This window comes from Onychomys torridus, unplaced genomic scaffold (genome assembly GCF_903995425.1).
Source record: "Onychomys torridus unplaced genomic scaffold, mOncTor1.1, whole genome shotgun sequence".
In the NCBI taxonomy this organism is placed as follows: Eukaryota; Metazoa; Chordata; class Mammalia; order Rodentia; family Cricetidae; genus Onychomys; species Onychomys torridus.
In genome coordinates, this window is record NW_023413299.1 from 158,484 (window position 1) to 178,424 (window position 19,941).

Below are 19,941 nucleotides of genomic sequence, written 5' to 3' on the forward strand. Positions count from 1 at the left end.
GATGATGAAGGACATTACATACTCATCGCAGTAAAGAACCACCATGATGAATTCTCAATTCTGAACATTAAGTCCCCAAACACAAGGGAACTCACATATGTAAAAGAAACATTACTAACGATTAAATCACATATAAAATCCCACACATTAATAGTGGGAGGCTTCAACACCCCACTTTCACGTCTGGACAGATCAGCCAAATCGAAACTTAACAGAGACATAATGGACTTAACTGATGTAATGGCTCAAATGGACTTAATGAATATCTACAGAACATTCCACCCAAACAAAAAAGAATATACCCTCGTCTCAGCACCCCATGGAACCTTCTCTAAAAATGACCACATACTTGGCCACAAAGCAAATCTCAACAGATATAAAACAATTGGACTATTTAAATAGTTTATCTGGTCTTGATTTAACTTAGGTATGTGCTACCTATACAGAAAATTATCCATATCTTTTAGATTTTCCAGTTTTGTGGAGTAGAGGATTTTGAAGTATGACCTGATGATTCTCTGGAGTTCTTCATTGTCTGTTGTTATGTCCCCCTTTTCTACCTCTTCTTCAATGGGGTTCCTTGAGTCCTGTGGACATTTGCTATTAAATCAATGATAACCAAGCTACAATCTGTAGGACCAGACAGAGTAGGTATAGAGTAAGGAAAGGGAAATAGAATAGATATCTAAGAGGGGATAAAATTGAGAGGGGGAGGGAAGAGAGGATAAGTAAGACACAGGTAATTTTAAGGCCCATTTGAGGGGTGCAGCAGAAGTTTCCTAAAATATAGATGTATGAAGGTGATCTAACTGAAACCATCAAATAATGGGGAAAACAGAACCCCAACTGGCCATCTTTTGTCACCAAGTGAAGCTTCCAGTCCTAGGATTGGGTTACATGTAATTGACAGATATTCAAGGGGCTGTATGCTCAAGTCCCTCTCCTCAGGACTCAGGGAACCACACTGAAGAAGAGGTAGAAAAAGTATATGAGCCAGAGGGAGAGAGGACACCAAGGAAACAAGGCAGTCTAAATCAACATGAGAAAAGCTCACATGAACTCACAGAATGAGGCAACATGCACAGGGCTGCCATATATATATATATATATAAAATTGCTTCCAGTTTAGTGTTTGTTTTTTTTGTTTTTTTTTTATGGGATTCCTGAGTACATGAACAAATGGGTCTCTGATTCTTGTGTCTTCTCTTGGGCTCTTTTTCTCTTTTCCTTTTTGTTTTTGAGAAAGTTAACATTACATTAAAAGTTTAGATTCACTATGCTTGAGAGACCAAAAAGAAAAAAATCCTTGAAAGTGACTAGATGCTGCATTTCGGGAGTGTCCTCAGTTCCAGTCCTGGTCCCATGAGTACCCAGCACCAGTAGTTTAATAAAACCACTTCTGAATTGAGCATCTCCTGTGACCAGACAAGACTTCTAGTGGAGAGATTGGGACACCAACCCAGCCACATAACCTTCAACCCACAGTCTATCCTGCCTACAAGATAAGCTGGAGTAAAAGTGGTGCAGAAAATGTGGAAGTGGACAATTAATGATTGGTCTAGCTTGAGATCTATGCCACAGAGGGATACCACCATTGACACTGCCTAGAGGGCCAGGACCCAGAGGATGCACAGCCCAGAGACATAGGATAGAATCAAACATGACTGAGAAGAATTTCAATGAAATGATTCCTTATGATATACTGCTATACTCATAGATTGGTGCCTAACCCAACTCTCATCAGAGAGGCATCATCTAGCAACCTTTGGAAACAGATGCAGAGACTCACAGCCAGACATTAGGCAGAACCAGGGCAATCCTGTTGAAGAGAGGAAGGAAGGATTGTAGGAAATAGAGAGGTCAGGGATAACTAAAGAAGACCTACAGAATAAACTAACCTGGGTACATAGAACCTCACAGCGACTGAACCAACAACCAGGGAACCTGCATGGATCTGATCTAGGTCCTCTGCATGTATGTTATGGTGGTGTAGATTTGTGTTCTTTTAGGATTCTGAACAGTGGGAGTAGGAGCTGTCTCTGACTCTCTTACTGGATTTTGGGACTCTTTTCCTCCTAGGTGGTTGTCTCACCAAGCCTCAATATGAGGGGATGTGCCTAATCTTACTGCAACCATTTTTGAGGGACATCCCTGGGAGGCCTGCCCTTTTAAGAAGGGAAATGGAAGATGTGTCCATTGGGAGGAGAGGGTAGGTGGGAAGTAGCAAGCAGGAGGAGAGGCAGGAGGGGAAACTGCTGTTGAGATATAATATATGATAATAGATTAAAAATTTTATTCATGGTCATGTTGAATCTCTAAGCAACCCCATACCCTCAACATTGGGAAATTCCATCAAAATTTGTCTTGTAGGTCTCCAGGGACTCCAAGCATAACAGCCACCTGCATTCACCAGATTCAAATGTTTTTACCTGACTAGCTTTGGATTCCTACAGGCTCCTAGCCTGAGAGCCTAGAGGTAAATCAGAAGTCTCAATGTTTGGGAAGCTACCAGCAGGTATCCAATGCCTAGATCTCACAGAGAATCCTTGAGTACCTTAGGTCTTCCCCCCGGAGCCAGGCAAAACATAGATGTAAAAGGCCCAGTGTTTGTGGAAAGCAACTGGTGTTTTCCTGGGCTAGGGATCAAGGAATCTGAGAGGCCCAGCAGTTGGTGAGGAGAGTAGGTTCGTCAAATGGACTTAATCGATATCTACAGAACATTCCATCCTAACAAAAAAGAATATACCTTCTTCTCAGCACCCCATGGAACCTTCTCTAAAATCAACCACATACTTGGCCACAAAGCAAATCTCAACAGATACAAAACAGTCAAATACCCTCCTGTGTTCTATCAGACCACCATGGTTTAATGTTAGATTGCAACAACAACAAAAACTACAGAAAACCTACAATCTCATGGAAACTGAATAATGCTCAATTGGATCAACAATGGGTTAAGGAAGAAATAAAGAAATTAAAGACTTCCTAGAGAACAATGAAAATGAATACACCACATACCAAAATTTACGGGACACTATGAAAGCAGTGCTAAGAGGGAAATTCATAGCACTAAATGCCCACATAAAGAAGTTTGAGAAATCTTATACTGGTGACTTAACAGCACACCTGAAAGGACTAGAACAACAAGAAGCAAAGTCTCCCATGAAGAACAGATGCCAGGAAATTATCAAATTGAGAGCCTAAATCAATAAAATAGAAACAAAGAGAACAATACAAAAAATTAATGAAACAAAGAGGTGGTTCTTTGAGAAAATCAACAAGATAGACAAGCCCTTATCCAAACTCACCAAAAGACAGAAAGAGAGCACCCAAATTAACATAATCAGAAATGAAAAGGTGGATGTAACAACAGACAATGAGGAACTCCAGAGAATCATCAGGTCATACTTCAAAATCCTCTACTCCACAAAACTGGAAAATCTAAAAGAAAGGGATAATTTTCTGGATAGGTAGCACATACCTAAGTTAAATCAAGATCAGATAAACCATTTAAATAGTCCAATAATGTCTAAGGAAATATAATTGTGAAATAGAGGCATCCAAAAGCCTCTGAATTTGTAGGTCAGGATTCTGTTGGTTGTAGGATGCATCTATGAGACTCATGGGAAAATCTGGACTCAGCATTTCTTTCCTGAGTCTGAGGGATCCCTGGGACACCAGGGCCCTTATTTGGGTCTGTCAGACCTCGGTTCTGGAAGTAGAGAGATGCCACCAAATTGTATGTCTGTTTTATGATGTATGGATTGTTTGTTATGCTACTCTTGTTTTTTAAACAGAGTTGAAATGATGGGACCAAAATCTTCAGTTAGCCCCCCAACCTAACCTGTGTCCAATGGCTATGGGTTTTTTATTTTTTTTTGTGGTCTCAGGTCCTTATATGTGTGTCTGTGCTATAGCTAATCTTTTTCAATAACAGGCAGAAGGGGAAACCAGACAAAGCAAGCAAGGGAGGGAACGGGGGAACCCATGACGCTGCAAAGCCATATTTAGGAACAACTGAACACTCTGTGCTGTCCTCCAGCAATAATATCCTTTGTCAATATCCAGGGCTACAAATCCACTGCCCCTGTGCTGTGCCACTTGGCTGAGGTGATAAAGGTGCCCTCCCTGCAGCATGCTACTCCCGCAGGCACTAAAACCTCCAACTCTGGGTGGCCTTGTGTTCTTCTGCCTCACTCAACCAAATCCCTGGCTAGCCCCTGCTACAATCACCCCACCACTGTATCCACTAGCTTTTGGGATGCTTTGTTTTAGTTAAACTGTAGGAAATCTCTAGTCCACACCAGTTCTAGATAGGCTGCTAGGCACCTACAGCAGTGAGGCACTTTGTGGAAAACTAGGGCCTTCCTGGGGGTGGAGGAGATGAAGGGTGGATCTAACAAGGGAGGACCACCATTGAGGCTACTGTCACAGTGGCTGCTGCCTCACTTGCCTGCCCTGCCCAGGACTCCCCTGCTACTGGATTCAGTTTTACAGGGATTTGGGTAGCTTTTAGATATGGCTAATACTGAAACATCGTTTTATACTGTTCTCCTTTCCATAGACCCAAGCATATGTCTAAAAGAAAGCCACCTTTTCCTCTTTGTCCTGAGTCAGAGGAGCCACCCGATTTTATGACAGGGGAAATAGAGCAAATCAAAACAGGCAAACAATTAGACTATTGGTTTCATTGAACTCTCTAAGACTTTTGCTAAAATATAAACTTTATCTCAATAATACCTTAATAATACCTTCACCTTAATAGTTTGTAAAACTATTAAGTACATTTTCTGAATTTTAAGATTTTTAAGTTTATTGAGTATGGTTAGAGATCTATAAAGTCTACAACAAATGTTTAACTTAAAATTTATGACAAAAGGCTAAATAATTAAAAATATGTGTGTGACTAACCTTAATTTACTACAATATATTCAACTCTTGTTTTAAAATGGATTTAAAAAAGTAACATCCATGAAATTCCACCATCATCTTGGTCAAGATGTCTTCTAACAATAGACTTAAAGATGCTTTCTAATGTGCAAAAAAATCTCTGTCTTTTATGTATATAATTGCAGCCCTCTGGGAAAAGAGGTTCGTATGTTTGATTTTGTATCTTTTGAGCAGTCATGATTTTACTATGACTCAAAGACATGAGTCTACTGATTTTTTAGATTTTGGATTTCTGTACAGTTTAGAAATAATGATAATATTAATGTATCTAAAAATTTATCTTTCTTTAAGTTTTAAACATCGATATAAGCTATAAAAAGACAAAACTTGCATCCACATGTCTCACATCAAATGGATTCCAGATAGGTACCCTTGTCCATCAATAGCCTACGCTTGCATACCTGCTGGTTCTTCCTGAGGGCAAAGTTCTAAATCTAAGATTCTCCTTTAAGTTCCTAAACTTTAACTTTTGTCCCCAGTCTACCTCTGTACCACCGGATTTCCAATCAGCCAACAGACATCAGGAGTTGGCTGCAGACAACAAACTGCACCAATAGACCACGAGCCCTGGACTTGCTGAAAGCTTATGTGAACCAGTCCAGCCAATGTGATTTCTCCCTGTCTCCACAGCAAACCAGATGCTTCTGATGAATGCCCCCACTGCCTGAACACCTACCCTTGGCCTTTGATTTGCATTTCAGCCATCATGGGTCCTGACAAGAACATCCTAATCTCAGCTGAGAAGCGCTTATAGACATAAGTTCCTCACCCTTTGTCCTCAACCAAAGGCTGGAATATTGGAATAAAGGAAACTGGTTTCCTTCTACCAAAAGGCTTTAGAAATAACAGGTATCCATCACAGAGTCAGATATTGGACTCAAGATACAACTCAAGGGGGAAATGTAATGGTTAACTTTATATTTAAAATTTAGACTTAGTATGCTTGAGAGACCGAAAACACTTCAAATATGCAAGCCTGTAGCTTGTACAAGCCGTGCCCTAGCAGCTTACCCTCTACCCCCATTTTTCTAAGTCATTGAAGACAGTTCTTAAATTATCTGATCCTGTAAAATCTGCTGCTCTATCAAGACACTAGGTCATAGGATTAACTATTATTTCTGTTTTGTAATCAAACTTGCTTACTCTGTTAAAATGACTGGGACAAAGGCAAGACAGATATGTTAAAATTAGATCATGCATACATGTAGACAGAATACATTTCATCTTGTGGTTTTTGCTGTATAAGCCTTGGATGAATATGACCAGGGGCTGCAACTTGGGTACAATCTCAGTTGTAGCCTTAGTGTCATGAGCATCTGGCACCAGTATTTATTTAATAAAGCCTCTTCATATTAAACAAAATACCAATCTAAAACCAACCAACTAACCAAACAAACAAACAAAGCCCCACTTCTCTCCTCTGTCTTTACTGCACCTTCACATCTCTTCATTCATTTTAATGGCAAAGGAATCCTCGATGGGTCATGCAATATATACTTTTGTTCAATCAGCCCCACCCAAATATATAAATTGCAATGAGTCATGGGTCTGGTTCAAGGCATCTGGTTTCTGCTACACGATCATCACTGGACCCTCACTGAAACACTTCTCTGGTATCCCACAGCAGCACCTAGTCATGGAGATCCTTCAGAACAAGTTCCTTCACATGCTCCAGCAGGTCATAGATGGGATAGATATTAGTCAGGGTCAACCCAAGGCCCTGGATATGGACCTGGGTGGTAGTTGAGCTGTTCAATCCTGGATACTTGAGCTGCCCCCATCAGGTGAGCAGTGGAACCAGCTCTCCTATGACCATGGTATCAGGGCCAGCTCTCTCATGCCTATGTTAAGGGATGGGGCCATCTCTCCTGAGTACAGGCGGCCATCTCTTCAGGACCAAGTCATTGGGGTCAGCTCTCCTGTAAGGGTCAGGGTTAGCACTCTTGCTGTAGTGTCTATTGAGGGGCAGGACTAGCTTTCCTTGGGCCAACAAAGGGCAGGTACGCTCAGTACTGCCCTTGGATTTCATCATGCATGGCCCCCTATGGTAACATGGGCCACAGACATCAACACAGACCCCAGTTGCAGCAGGGCCACAGATTCAGAGTTATCCCTCCAGAGCATCTTGGGTCCATATGTCACCATGTCCCCTGTGGCAGCTCAGGTCACTCAGATCAATTTAGCCCCAGCAGCAAGCAGCAAGGTTCTCAGACATCAACATGGTCTGAGGTGGCTAACCAGACCCTGGGCATCTGCATGGCGTTTGGTGGCAACAGATGCCATGGACATCAGCTCAGACCCTGGCTGCAGTAGGACTATAGACATAAACATGGTCCTTTGCAGCAGCAGTCCAGGCACGGGTGTCATCAATTCCCTGCATGAAAAGCAGGCCATCCACCTCACCCGGCTCCTCATCACCTTTGATTCTTCTGTTCCACCTCTTTCCACAACACATGAACCATTCTGCCTCTCTTTTTCTCCCATTTCTCCACCACACATTTGCCCCTCATAATGGCACCTTCCCCTGTCAATGTCTTTAGCCAGCCCAGGACTTCCTTGAGGACCCAGGCTGGCCTATGGGTGGCTTCCACCCACCAGAGCTGTTTTCTAGTCAGAGACAGAAAGGGGGATATGTCCAGATGAGAGGGTAAGTGGGGAGGAACTCAGAGGAGTAGGGGAAGGGAAACAATAATCAGGATATATTATGTGACAGAAAAAAATCTATTTTCATTAAAAGAAAAAAGAATTGGTATAACCCCCCAAATTAAAAGTAATCATCAACGTCAATACTTTCTGTGCCCACCTTCTCCTGAGATTCCCCATTTGCAGGGTTACTACTGAATCCCTTTTTCAAAGGATCAAGTGAGCCTGAATCATCTGTGCAAGCAATACTCATGACTTAGAAATGTCCCTCCCCCAAAACCAGAACTTGGCATTGTGTTTAAATGGCATTTTGTGAAGAGTGTACATCTATATACTACAAAACCCCAGAAAACATGAAATTAAATAACTTGGAAATTCATGTTTTTATTGTTAGCATGAGTGCTGAATTTTAGTGAAGATGGACATTGATTACATGGGTCACCAATTTGCTCTCTAGCTCCTGAACAAAGACAGCACTCTAGGGATAGTCATCCCTATCCACAATGAGAAGGATCTTTTCAATATGAGGATGTATGTTCTGTAACATTACAGACCTCTCACTGTTCCTCTCTTCGGCTCTCTGATTGATGAACCAGGCCTGAAATCAGAGGAGGACAGGATTGGATTTAGCATTGGCTTCCACCCCAGAGCCATGAGATAAAAACCACTTTCAGCCACATAACACTGATGTTCTATTCAGTCACCAAAGCAAACACCAGCTGTGTGTCAGCTTCTGCAATAAGCCATGATTCTGTCTTTTCCCAGCAGTATAAACACTTCACTGGGTTCTTTTTTATTGGAATGAATGCTAAGCTTATGACTTGTTCCAGGTCCTTGGTGTTAATACAATATATGGTAACTGAGTAAAGGAAAGTCTTCATTCTGACATTGGACCATCAGCTGTAGAATACCCTCCTCACTAGTGATATGTCCCTCTTGTTGGGGCAGAGATTGCAGATGACAAAATGTTAGCACATTTTAAAGGCCTATGGAGGGAGCAGCTTTCTGTTTGTAAAAGTAATCTTCAGTATGAAATAATCAACAGAAACGAGCATGGGAGATTTTTAGGAAGAAAATAGCCTTCAAGGGTGCCAATGGGACTGTTGGTGCTTGAAATTTCTATAGAATGAACAGGTGGTAGGCAGAGAAGTCCTGGACAATGGTTTGACTTCACAGCCTCCAGGGTTTGTGAAAGTTGACTAACTTAAACTAAATGACATAAAGGACACTGAAACCTTTGCCATGTCCAGGAATTCACCAAAGGGTAACTTCCACCCATGGTAAATCTGAACAGTATATGTTCTTTCATGAACAGTGTATGTTCATGGTAAACCTGAACAGTATATTCTTTCATGTTATACAAAATTCTCCAGGATCAGAATGAAGAATAATATCTATCCGTCAGCTATATCTCTAGAATCCTCTCCAGCACAGAGGGCATTCTAGGCCCTGATGCATCACAAGGACATTTAAAGCCTATCTTTCTTCAAAAGGCAAAATGTAAGATGGTCCACAACAGTGGGAGGAAACTAGTCATAAGTCAGTTCTTCCTAAATATTGTCTATCTATGGAAATATAGTCACAGCTACCTGTTAGATGTTACCATCCTCTGAGGCTCCAAGTGAATGAGGGTCCATTGTATTGGGAAGTTCTCAAACTGCACATTTGTGACTCCTTGTACTTTCTCTCCCTGCCTATAATATGGATGTATAGTTTAAAGAACACCAACCAAATGGCCAGAAGCCCTACTACCAACCTGATGCCTCCATGAACTCAAATAAAGCCTCAGTGGCTGACTCATGTAGGCTCACATTAAGTCAGATTCCTTGTGTTTGATTCCTAAAGCCTATCTATTAAGTTTGTAAGAGGAAAGGAGATATAAGAAATGAAGCTTTGAGAAAGTCACACTGAACCGTGGAGTCCATGGACGTTTTTTCTTCTCTTTTGTCCTGTATCCATGCTCTCTCTGTTGTTGCAGTACACCAGTCTCTAGAGCTGCAGTGCATCAGCCTCTAGGGATGCAGTGCATCAGTCTCTAGAGTTGCAGTGCATCAGGCTCTCTAGAGCTGCAGTGCATCAGTCTCTCTAGAGCTGCAATGCATCAGCCTGTTTAGAGCTGCAGTGCATCAGTCTGTAGAGCTGCAGTGCATTAGCTACTCTAGAGCTGCAGCACATCCACATTGCTAGAACTGCAGTGCATCAGGAGCTCTAGAGCTGCAGTGCATCAGGCACTCTAGAGCTGCAGTTCATCGGGCTCTCTAGATGTGCAGTAAATTAGGCTCTTTAGAGCTGCAGTGTATCAGGTTCTCTAGAGCTGTAGTGCATCAGGCTCTCTAGAGCTGCAGTTGATGAGCCTCTCTAGTGCTGCAGTGTTCAGCATATCTAGAGCTGCAGTGCATTAGCCTGTCTACAGCTGCAGTGCATTAGCCTGTCTACAGTTGCAGTGCATTAGCCTCTCTAGAGCTGCAGTACTGTAGCCTCTCTAGAGCTGCGATGTATCAGCCCCTCTTGAGCTGCATTACCTCAGGCTCTCTAGACTTTCAGTGCATCAGCCTCTCTAGAACTGCAGTGCATTACCCTCTCTAGAGCTGCAGTACATCAGGATCTCTAGAGCTGCAGTGAATCAGCCTCTACAGCAGCAGTGCATCAGCCACTAAAGAGCTGCAGTGCATCGGCCTCTCCAGAGCTGCAGTAGATCAGCCTCTCTAGCAAAAGATAACTAGGCTACAATCTACAACCCTAGAGAATTTAGGTAAAGAGGAAGACCCTAAGACAGACATGTATGGATCACCCCATGAAGGGAAAATGGATATGATCTCCTGGATAAACTGGGAAGGGGCTAGAAGGGAGGGGATGGGGCATGGAAGCATGAGCGATCTGGTTGGCCATGTTGGAGTAGGGATAGAAAGGGGAGCAATGAAAGAGATATCATGACAAAGGGAACCATTATGGGGTTTGGTAGAAAACTGGTGCTAGGGAAATCCACAAGAAACCAAAATGATGACCCCCAACTATGACTCCTAGCAATGGTGGAGACGGTGCCTTAACTACCCTTTCTCTGTAGTTAGATTGGTGACTACCTTAATTGTCATCATAGAATCTACTTCCCGTAACTCATTGGAAGCAGATGAAGAGATTCACAGCAAAGCACTTGGCCAAGCTCCTGGAGTTCAGGTGAAGAGAGGGAGGAGGGAGTATATGAGGAAGGGGCATCAAGACCATGATGGGAAAAACCACAGAGACAGCTGACCGGAGGTAGTGGGAGCTCACAGAAACTGGACAGACAGCTAGAGAGCCTGTATGGGACCAAACTAGACCTTCTGTATGTGGGTGACAGCTGTGTGGCATGGTCTATTTGTGGGGTCCCTGACAGTGGGACCAGGACTAATCCTGAGACTTAAACTTTCTTTTAGATTCGATTCCCTATGGTGGGATGACTTGGTCAGCCTTGATGCAGGAGGGAGGGACTTGGTCATGTCCCAAGTGAATGTACCAGGCTTTGTTTTCTCCCAATGGAGGCCTTACCCTCTATGAAGAGTAGATGTGGGAGTCGGTTGCAGTTGGGATAAGAGCAGGAGATGGGGAGGGAGAGGGAACTGTTGTAGGTATGTAAAATGAAAAAATTCTCGAATAAAAAAAAAAGCACCTATAACAAGGCTTCCCAAGACCTGAGGAAGGCTGTAGATTGACTGTTCAGTGGCTTTGCTTGGATTTACTGACCTTCTCTTTGACTTCAGTCACATTCAAAGCTTGTGCAAGTTCTTTCCTGTAGAAAGAAAACCACGAATGTTTAGCATTCAGTGTTTTGCATGAACAGCAAAGTCATAAATGATTTCTACATTTTTTAATTTTGCCATTCTCCCTCACATCACCCCCATTTAACTATCATTGTCAGAACTAGTCTTGCTTTAGAAATGGTTTCAATTCTTACAAAAGTTACCAAACAATAACAATGAATAATTTTAAAATACTATTAAAAATTAAAATTAGACCAACAGTGAATGCCTGGGGTTATAATCAGAGAGGCAACCACCCCTGGGTCCCACTGCTGGGCAACATCCTGGGAGAACCTGCTCAACTTGGCCCTAATTTCTAGCCAATCAGTGGGCCCTTTGGGAAGGCTCCCCTTTTCTAAGACTGCTCCACACCCTGCCGCCACACCTGATGCCCAATACTACAACCACTTCCTGAGACTCAACGACTAGCCCCCAGCTCCCATCCACCCCGGAAATCCCATCTGGACCAGAGGTGAGTGCCTGGGGTTATAGTCAGAGAGGCAACCACCCCTGGGTCCCACCCCTGGGCACCATCCTGAGAGGACCAGCTCAACTTGGCCCCATTTTCCGGTCAATTGGCGGGCCCTGTCTGAAAGCTCCCCTTTTCCCAGACTGCAGGTAGATCCTGCAGTCTCCACAACCTGCACCCACACACATTGGCCTGAGACACCAGGCACTTCCTGAGACTCAGAGACCAGTCCACAGCTCCAATCCACTATAGAACTCCCATCTGCTCCAGAACTCCCATCTGGACCAGATATCAGAGAGACCCTCCTGGGTACACTACAAACTCAATGCCTTGCACACACCCATCTGCTGGAGACCCCAGCCACTTCCGGAGACTTAGAGACCAGTGTCCAGTATTTCATCCTATCCTGGATCTCCCATCTGCACCAGAGAGCCCCCAGCTCCCTTCTGTGCCAGAACTCCCATCTGGACCAGAGCTTCCATCCTGTCCTGGAACTCCCATCTGGACAAGAGGAGGTCCTATGTGGACAACATAAGGAGATCTCAGGGACTTCCTGAGACTCAGAGTCCAGCCACCCAACTCCTATCTGACCAGCACTCTCATCTGGACCAGAGCTCCCATCTGGCCCAGAGCTTCCATCTGGGACCAGAGCGAGTATCCCTAAATCTGTCAGCTCTGTCTGGACCAAGTACAGTGATAAGACCAAGAACAAACCCACAAGGAGATGGGCAGACAACCAACGCAGAAGTAAATACAACAAAATGAAGAGCAATACAGCATCACCAGAACCTAGCCCTTCTCCAGTAGCTAGACCTGAACATCACGGAATGGAAGAAGAAGAAGGAGGAGGAGGAGGAGGAGGAGGAGGAGGAGGAGGAAGAAGAAGAAGAAGAAGAAGAAGAAGAAGAAGAAGAAGAAGAAGAAGACAACGACAATCTTATAAGTAATGTCATGAAGAGGCTAGAGCCTTATATAGAAAAATCAAAAATAAAGTGGAGGAACATACAAACAAAAAATGGGAAGAACATTATAAAAAACTAGAGTAAGGACAATTAAAGCATAAGAAAACAATAAGTCCCTGAAGGAAAATCAGGAAAAAACAAGGGAAACAGTTCAAGAACTGAAGAGGGAAATAGAAAAAATGAAGAAACCCGTAGCAGATGGAATGCTGGAAATAAAAAATCTGAGTAAACAAACAGGAACTTCAGATGCAAGTATAACCAACAGAATGCAAGAGATGGAAGAGAACATCTCTAGTGTTGAAGATATGGTAGAATATATAGATTCATCAGTCAAAGAAAACAGTAAAACCAACAGAGTCATGACCCAAAATGTCCAAGAAATTTGGAAAAATATGAAAGTGCCAAACCTATGAATAATAGGGATAGAGGAAGGAGAAGAATGCCAACTCAAAGGCACAGAAAATATATTTAACAATAACATAGAAGAAAACTTTCTCACCTTACAGAAAAAAATGCATATGAAGATACAAGAAGCCTATAGAACAGCAAACAGACTATACCCCCCAAATAAGTCCCCTCGCCGTATAATAATTAAACAACTAAATGTACAGAATAAAGAAAGAATATTAAGTGCAGCAAAGAAAAAAGGCCAAGTGACTTATAAATGGAAACCCAGCAGAATAACACGCGATTTCTCAATGGAGACTTTGAAAGACAGGAGGACCAAGACAGATATAATGCAGACACTAAGAGACCATGGATGCCAGCCTAGACTAATATACCCAGCAAAACTCTCAATCATCATAGATGGAATGAACAACACCTTCCAAGACAAAAACAGATTTAAACAATACTTATCCACAAACCCAGCCCTACAGAAAGCACTAGAAGGAAAATTCCAACCTAAGGAAGGCAGATACACCCATGGAAACACAGGCAATAGATAACACCACAGCAGTAAACCCCAAAGAAGAGAAGTACACACATACTACCACCAAAAAATGAAAAAAAGCAACAGGAACGAACAATCACTGGTCATTTATATCCCTTAATATCAATGGACTTAATTGACTTATAAAAAGATACAGACTAACAGAATGGATATGAAAACAGGACCCATCTTTCTGCTGAATACAAGAAACATACCTCAAATTCAGAGACAGACACCTCCTAAGAATAAAAGTCTGGGAAAAGGCTTTCCAATCAATTCGTCTTAAGAAGCAAGCTGGTATAGACATCCTAATATCCAGCAAAATGCACTTCAAACTAAAATCAATCAAAAGAGATGATGAAGGTCATTACATACTCATCGCAGGAAAGATCCATGAAGATGAAGTCTCAATTCTGAACATTTATGCCCCAAACAGAAGGGCACACACATATGTTAAAGAAACATTACTAAAGCTTAAATCACATATAAAATCCCATACATTAATAGTAGGAGACTTCAACACTCCAATTTCACCTCTGGACAGATCGGCCAAGTTGAAATTTAACAGAGACATAATGGACTTAACTGATGTTATGGCTCAAATGGACTTAATCGTTATCTACAGAACATTAAACCAAAACAGAAAAGAATATACCATCTTCTCAGCACCCCATGGAACCTTCTCTAAAATCGACCACATACTTGGCCACAAAGCAAATCTCAACAGATGCAAAACAATTGGTATAACCTCCTGTGTTCTATCAGACCACCATAGTTTAAAGTTAGATTTCAACAACAGAAAAAAACTATAGCAATCCTAAAATCTGATGTAAACTGAACAATGCTCAACTGGATCAACAATTGGTTAAGGAAGAAATAAAGAAAGAAATTAAAGACTTCCTAGAGATCAATGAAAATGAATACACCACATATCTAAATTTATGGGACACTATGAAACCAGTGCTAATAGGGAAATTCAGAGCACCGAATGCCCACATAAAGAAGCTGGAGAAATCTCCCACTAGTGAATTGTCAGCATACGTAAAAGCCCTTGAACAGGAAGAAGAAAAGGCACCCAGAAGGAACAGATGCCAGGAAATTATCAAATTGAGAGCTGAAATCAATAAAATAGAAATAAAGAGAACAATACAAAGGATTAATGAAATGAAACGTTTGGTCTTTGAGATCAACAAGATAGACAATCCCTTATCCAAACTAACAAAAAGACAGAGAGAGAGCATCCAAATTAACAAAATCAGAAATGAAAAGGGGGACATAACAACAGACAACGATGAAATCCAGAGAATCATCAGGTCCTACTTCAAAAACCTCTACTCCACAAAACTGGAAAATCTAAAAGGAATGGATAAATTTCTGGATAGGTACCACATATCTAAGTTAAATCAAGACCAGACAAACCAATTAAATATTCTAATAGCCCCTAAGGAAATAGAATCAGTCATTAAAAGTCTCCCAACCAAAAAAAAGCCCTGGACCTGATGGTTTCACTGCAGAATTCTATCAGATCTTCAAAGAAGACTTAATACCAATACTCTTTAAATTGTTCCACACAATAGAAGCAGAGGGTATATTATCAAACTCCTTCTATGAGGCTACATTACCCTGATTCCTAAACCAAACAAAGATGCAACAATGAAAGAGAACTATAGACCAATCTCCCTCATGAACATTGATGCAAAAATACTCAATAAATTTCTGGCCAACAGACTCCAAGAACACATCAAAACAATTATCCACCATGATCAAGTAGGCTTCATCCCAGGGATGCAAGGGTGGTTCAGCATATCAAAGTCCTTCAATGTAATACACCATATAAACAAACTCAAAAAAAAATCCACATGATCATCTCACTAGATGCAGAAAAGGCATTTGACAAAATCCAACACCCCTTCATGAAAAAGGTCTTAGAGCGATCAGGAATACAGGGAACATACCTAAACATAATAAAGGCAATCCACAGCAAGCCAACAGCCAACCTCAAATTAAATGGAGAGAAACTCAAATAAATACCACTAAAATCAGGAACAAGGTAAAGCTGTGCCCTCTCCCAATACTTATTCAATATATTACTTGAAGTTCTAGCCAGAGGTATAAGACAACATAAGGAGATTTAGGGGATACAAATTGGAAAGGAAGAAGTCAAGCTCTCCCTATTTGAGGATGACATGATAGTATACATGAGTGACCCCAAAAATTCAACCAAGGAACTGATACAGCTAATAAAAACCTTCAGCAACATAGCAGGATACAAGATAAACCCAAAAAAACTCAGTAGCCGTCCGATATACAATAGAAAAACAGGCTGAGAAGGAAATCAGAGATACATCCCCCTTTACGATAGCCACAAATGATATAAAATACCTTGGGGTTACTCAAACTAAGCATGTGAAGGACGTATATGAAAAGAACTTTAAGTCCCTGAAAAAAGAAATTGAAGAAGATGTCAGAAAATGGAAAGATCTCCCATGCTCATGGAAAGGCAGGATTAACATAGTAAAAATGGTGCCCTTACCAAAGGCAATCAACAGATTCAACAAAATCCCCATCAAATTCCACAGATGTGGAAAGAATAATACTCAAATTCATATGGAAAAACAAAAAACCCAGGATAGCCAAAAGAATCCTGTACAATAATACAACCTTTGGAGGCATCACAATTCCCGACCTCAAGCACTACTATAGAGCGACTGTAATAAAAACAGCTTGGTACTGGCATAAAAACCGACATGTGAACCAATGGAATCTAATTGAAGACCTGGACATTAACCCTCACACCTATGAACATATAATTTTTGACAAAGATGCCAAAAATGTACAATGGAAAAAAGAAAGCATCTTCAACAAATGGTGCTGGCATAACTGGATATCAATGTGTAGAAGGTTGCAAATAGATCCATGACTCTCACCATGCACAAAACTTAAGTCCAAGTGGATCAAAGATCTCAACATAAATCCAGTTGTTCTGAACCTGATAGAAGAGAAATTAGGAAGTACTCTCGAACTCACTGGCACCAGAGATCACTTTATAAATATAACACCAGTAGCACAGACACTGAGAGAAACAATCAATCAATGGGACCTGTTAGAACTGAGAAGCTTTTATAGAGCAAAAGACATGGTCAACAAGACCAAACGACAGCCTACAGAATGGGAAAATGTCTTCACCAACCCCACATCTGACAGAGGGCTGATATACAGAATATATAAAGAACTCAAGATATTAGACATCAAAATGCCCAACAGTCCAATTAAGAAATAGGCTATAGAACTAAACAGAGAATTTTATGCACAGATGAAGTTAAAATGGCTGAAAGACACTTAAGGAATTGCTCAACATCCCTAATTATAAAGGAAATGCAAATAAAAATGACTCTGAGATACCACATTACACCTGTCAGAGTGACTAAGATCAAAAACACAGAAGATAGCTTATGCTGGAGAGGATTTAGAACAAGGAGAACTCTCTTCCACTGCTGGTGGGAATGCAAGCTTGTACAGCCACTTTGGAAATCAATATGGCGCTTCCTTAGAAAATTGGGAATCCGTCTACCCCAAGTCCCAGCTGTAGCACTCTTTGGGGTATACCCAAGGAATGCTCAATCATACCAGAAGGGCATTTGCTCAGCTATGTTCATATCAGCATTGTTTATAATACCCAGAACCTGGAAACAACCTAGATGCCCTTCAACTGAAGAATGGATAAAGTAAATATGGTACATATACACAATGGAGTACTACTCAGCAGAGAAAAACAAATGACATCATGAGGATTGCAGGCAAATGGATGGTCCTAGAAAAAAATCATCCTGAGTGAGGTAACCCAGACTCAGAAGGACAAACATGGTATGTACTCACACATAGGAGGATACTAGATGTAAAACAAAGATTAATAAACTCATACACAACTCCAGGGAGGCTACCTAGAAAACGGGACCCTTGCAAAGACGCAGGGATCATCAAATAACAGAGAAATGGATGAGATCTACATGAACAACCTGGAACAGATTTGGAGAAATGAAGGGCAAGGTTTGAGGGAAAGGAGGCTTGGGGGAACAGGAGATCCCAGCTAGATGAGAAACAGAAAGGGAGAACAAGGAATGGTAGACATTGATGGATGAAGACCACATGAGAACAGTAGAGGGAAGAGTGCTGGAGAGGTCCCCTGAGGTCCACAGTGGTGCATCCTCTGTAGACTGCTGGCAGTGGTTGAGAAAAAGCCTGATCTGACCTAGTCTGGTGATCAGATGAACAAATATCCTGAAGGTCAGGCTGGAGCTCTCATCCAGTGACTTATGGAAGTGGATGCAAAGATCCTCAGCCAGGCCCCAGGTGGAGCTACATGTGTCCTGTTGTCGAGAAGGAGGAGGGACTGTGGGAGCATGAATTGTTGAGCCAAGGATTGGAAAAACCACAGGGATGAAAGGCCAGATGAATGGAAGCACATGAATTGTGAACCAAAGGCTGTGGAACCCCCAGCTGGATCAGTCCCTCTGGATAAGTGAGACAATTGAATAGCTTGAACTATTTGGGAGGCACACAGGCAGTGGGACCAGGACCTGTCCTTAGTGCCTGAGCTGGCTGTTTGGAACCTTGGGCTTACACAGGGACACTTTGTTCAGCCTGGAAGGAGGCGACTACTCCTTCCTGTACTGAATACACCAAGTTTAAATGAATCCCCCGGGGATTCTGGGCCCTGGAAGAGATGGGAATGAAGGGGAGGGGATGGGAGGAATGTGGGGGTGGGGGCAGGAGTGGGGAGGACAGGGGAATGAATGGCTGATGTGGAAAATTAAAACACAATTATAATTTTTTTAAAAAGGGGAAAAAAACAAAAGTAAATTCCAAAGTGTATGCTGAGCAAATTATACTAATTTACAAAAACAGTACCAGAAGAAGTGAAAGGGAATTCAAAAGGAATTGATGGATAGGTACACAGTCCCTGAAAATATGACTAGACCACTGGTGACCAGGACACCCAACAAAATGTAAATCTTTAACACTGGTGAACTAAACACTAGTGAGCATTTTTCACACTACACTCATGTCTCTATATTTTACAGAAATTAAAATATGACTCTAAATGAGTGATGTTAACTATGTAAACTTTTTTCAGGTCAACACTGCACACTAGTACTGACCTTGACCCCTACACAAGGCACCCTTCTGTACCCACCAGCAATGAAGAAGGTAGCAGGGGCTTAGGGAGGGATGATAGGGAACCAGGGCCTGGAAGAACAAAAGGATACCTCAACCTGAGACAACAGGGAGGTTGGGGATAGCTCCTGGTGCAAGGCACATACCTGGCAAGCGCATCTGGGTACTGGGTTTTTTTGAACAAATTTTTCATTTTCTCGACCTGCCCCATTGTTAACTTGAAAGAGGTTCGCCGTCTCCTTCGTGATGAAAGGCGCCTTGGAATCAGAATCATAGGTTTGACTGAGGGTCCTGGCTCCTGGTGTGGCTCCGAGGAAGAGGAGTTCGGGTCCCTACTCTGAGGGACCTGGTGGGCCTTGTTATTTCGGTCCATTGAGCAGCCTGCATCGCCTCCACTAGGGTTGCCACCCACCATCGCCAAGGCAGCCTCTAAGGTGGAGACCTCAGCTATCTCCTCACCATTCTCATCCCTTACAACATATATATATTCCCAATGGACCTTTCGGGCCATGACTAGTAGTGGGCCAAAGCCACAGAGAGAAGTGAAGCCCGGGGAATGACCGCCCTAGAGGCCTATTGTGAGGTCAGTCTCTACTACTGATGAGGCACCAAGAAGGTCTGAGGAATGGGTGACGTCAACGCATCCTTCTGCGCATGCTCCACACTTTACCATGTTCCTCAGGGCTGATGTCCACACACTCATCTCAAATGGGCGCTATAGGCTTTTCTCTCACTGACTGACTGCTCTGGGCTTTTTGACCCCTTGCTGAGGTAGGTGGTATTTGCTTTGTTGCACAAATAGTGGATGTGGCCCAAAAGATGAGGAACTGAGGGAGCCATTGAGAAAAGCAGTGTGAAAGGCCATGTGAAGTTAAAACTTGCTTCCAGGCATGCATCCAGAATGCGTGTTTGCTTGTGTCTGTGCGCGTGTGCATGCTACCTGTTGCTCCTAGATTGTAGAGATGACACTGAACGGTGAATTGTGTAGCAATGCAAGATGATTGGGGAATAGAGTATGGGTGAATGTTGGGAACA

General features: G+C 42.3%; 1 protein-coding gene across 1 annotated transcript; it reads right to left on the reverse strand.

Annotated features, from left to right (window-relative positions):
• Positions 1-8,071: 8,071 nt before the first annotated feature.
• LOC118576244 (homeobox protein Rhox13-like) lies at positions 8,072-19,417 on the reverse strand. Its single transcript, XM_036176564.1, has 3 exons — positions 19,053-19,417; positions 11,314-11,359; positions 8,072-8,191 (listed from the first exon to the last, which is right to left on the reverse strand). Exons 1-3 carry the CDS (start codon positions 19,415-19,417, stop codon positions 8,072-8,074), a joined length of 531 nt encoding a protein of 176 aa, XP_036032457.1.
• Between the last annotated feature and the right edge of the window lie 524 nt (positions 19,418-19,941).

What these genes read in the sequence shown, in the direction of transcription:
- LOC118576244 (XM_036176564.1), bottom strand. Translation starts at nt 19,417, where the DNA reads ATGGCCCGAAAGGTCCATTGGGAATATATATATGTTGTAAGGGATGAG. An exon ending in TACCCAGATGCGCTTGCCAG is followed by an intron (nt 11,360 to 19,052) that starts GTATGTGCCTTG and finishes TTCTTTCTACAG; the next exon opens with GAAAGAACTTGCACAAGCTT. An exon ending in TGACTGAAGTCAAAGAGAAG is followed by an intron (nt 8,192 to 11,313) that starts GTCAGTAAATCC and finishes CTCTGATTTCAG; the next exon opens with GCCTGGTTCATCAATCAGAG.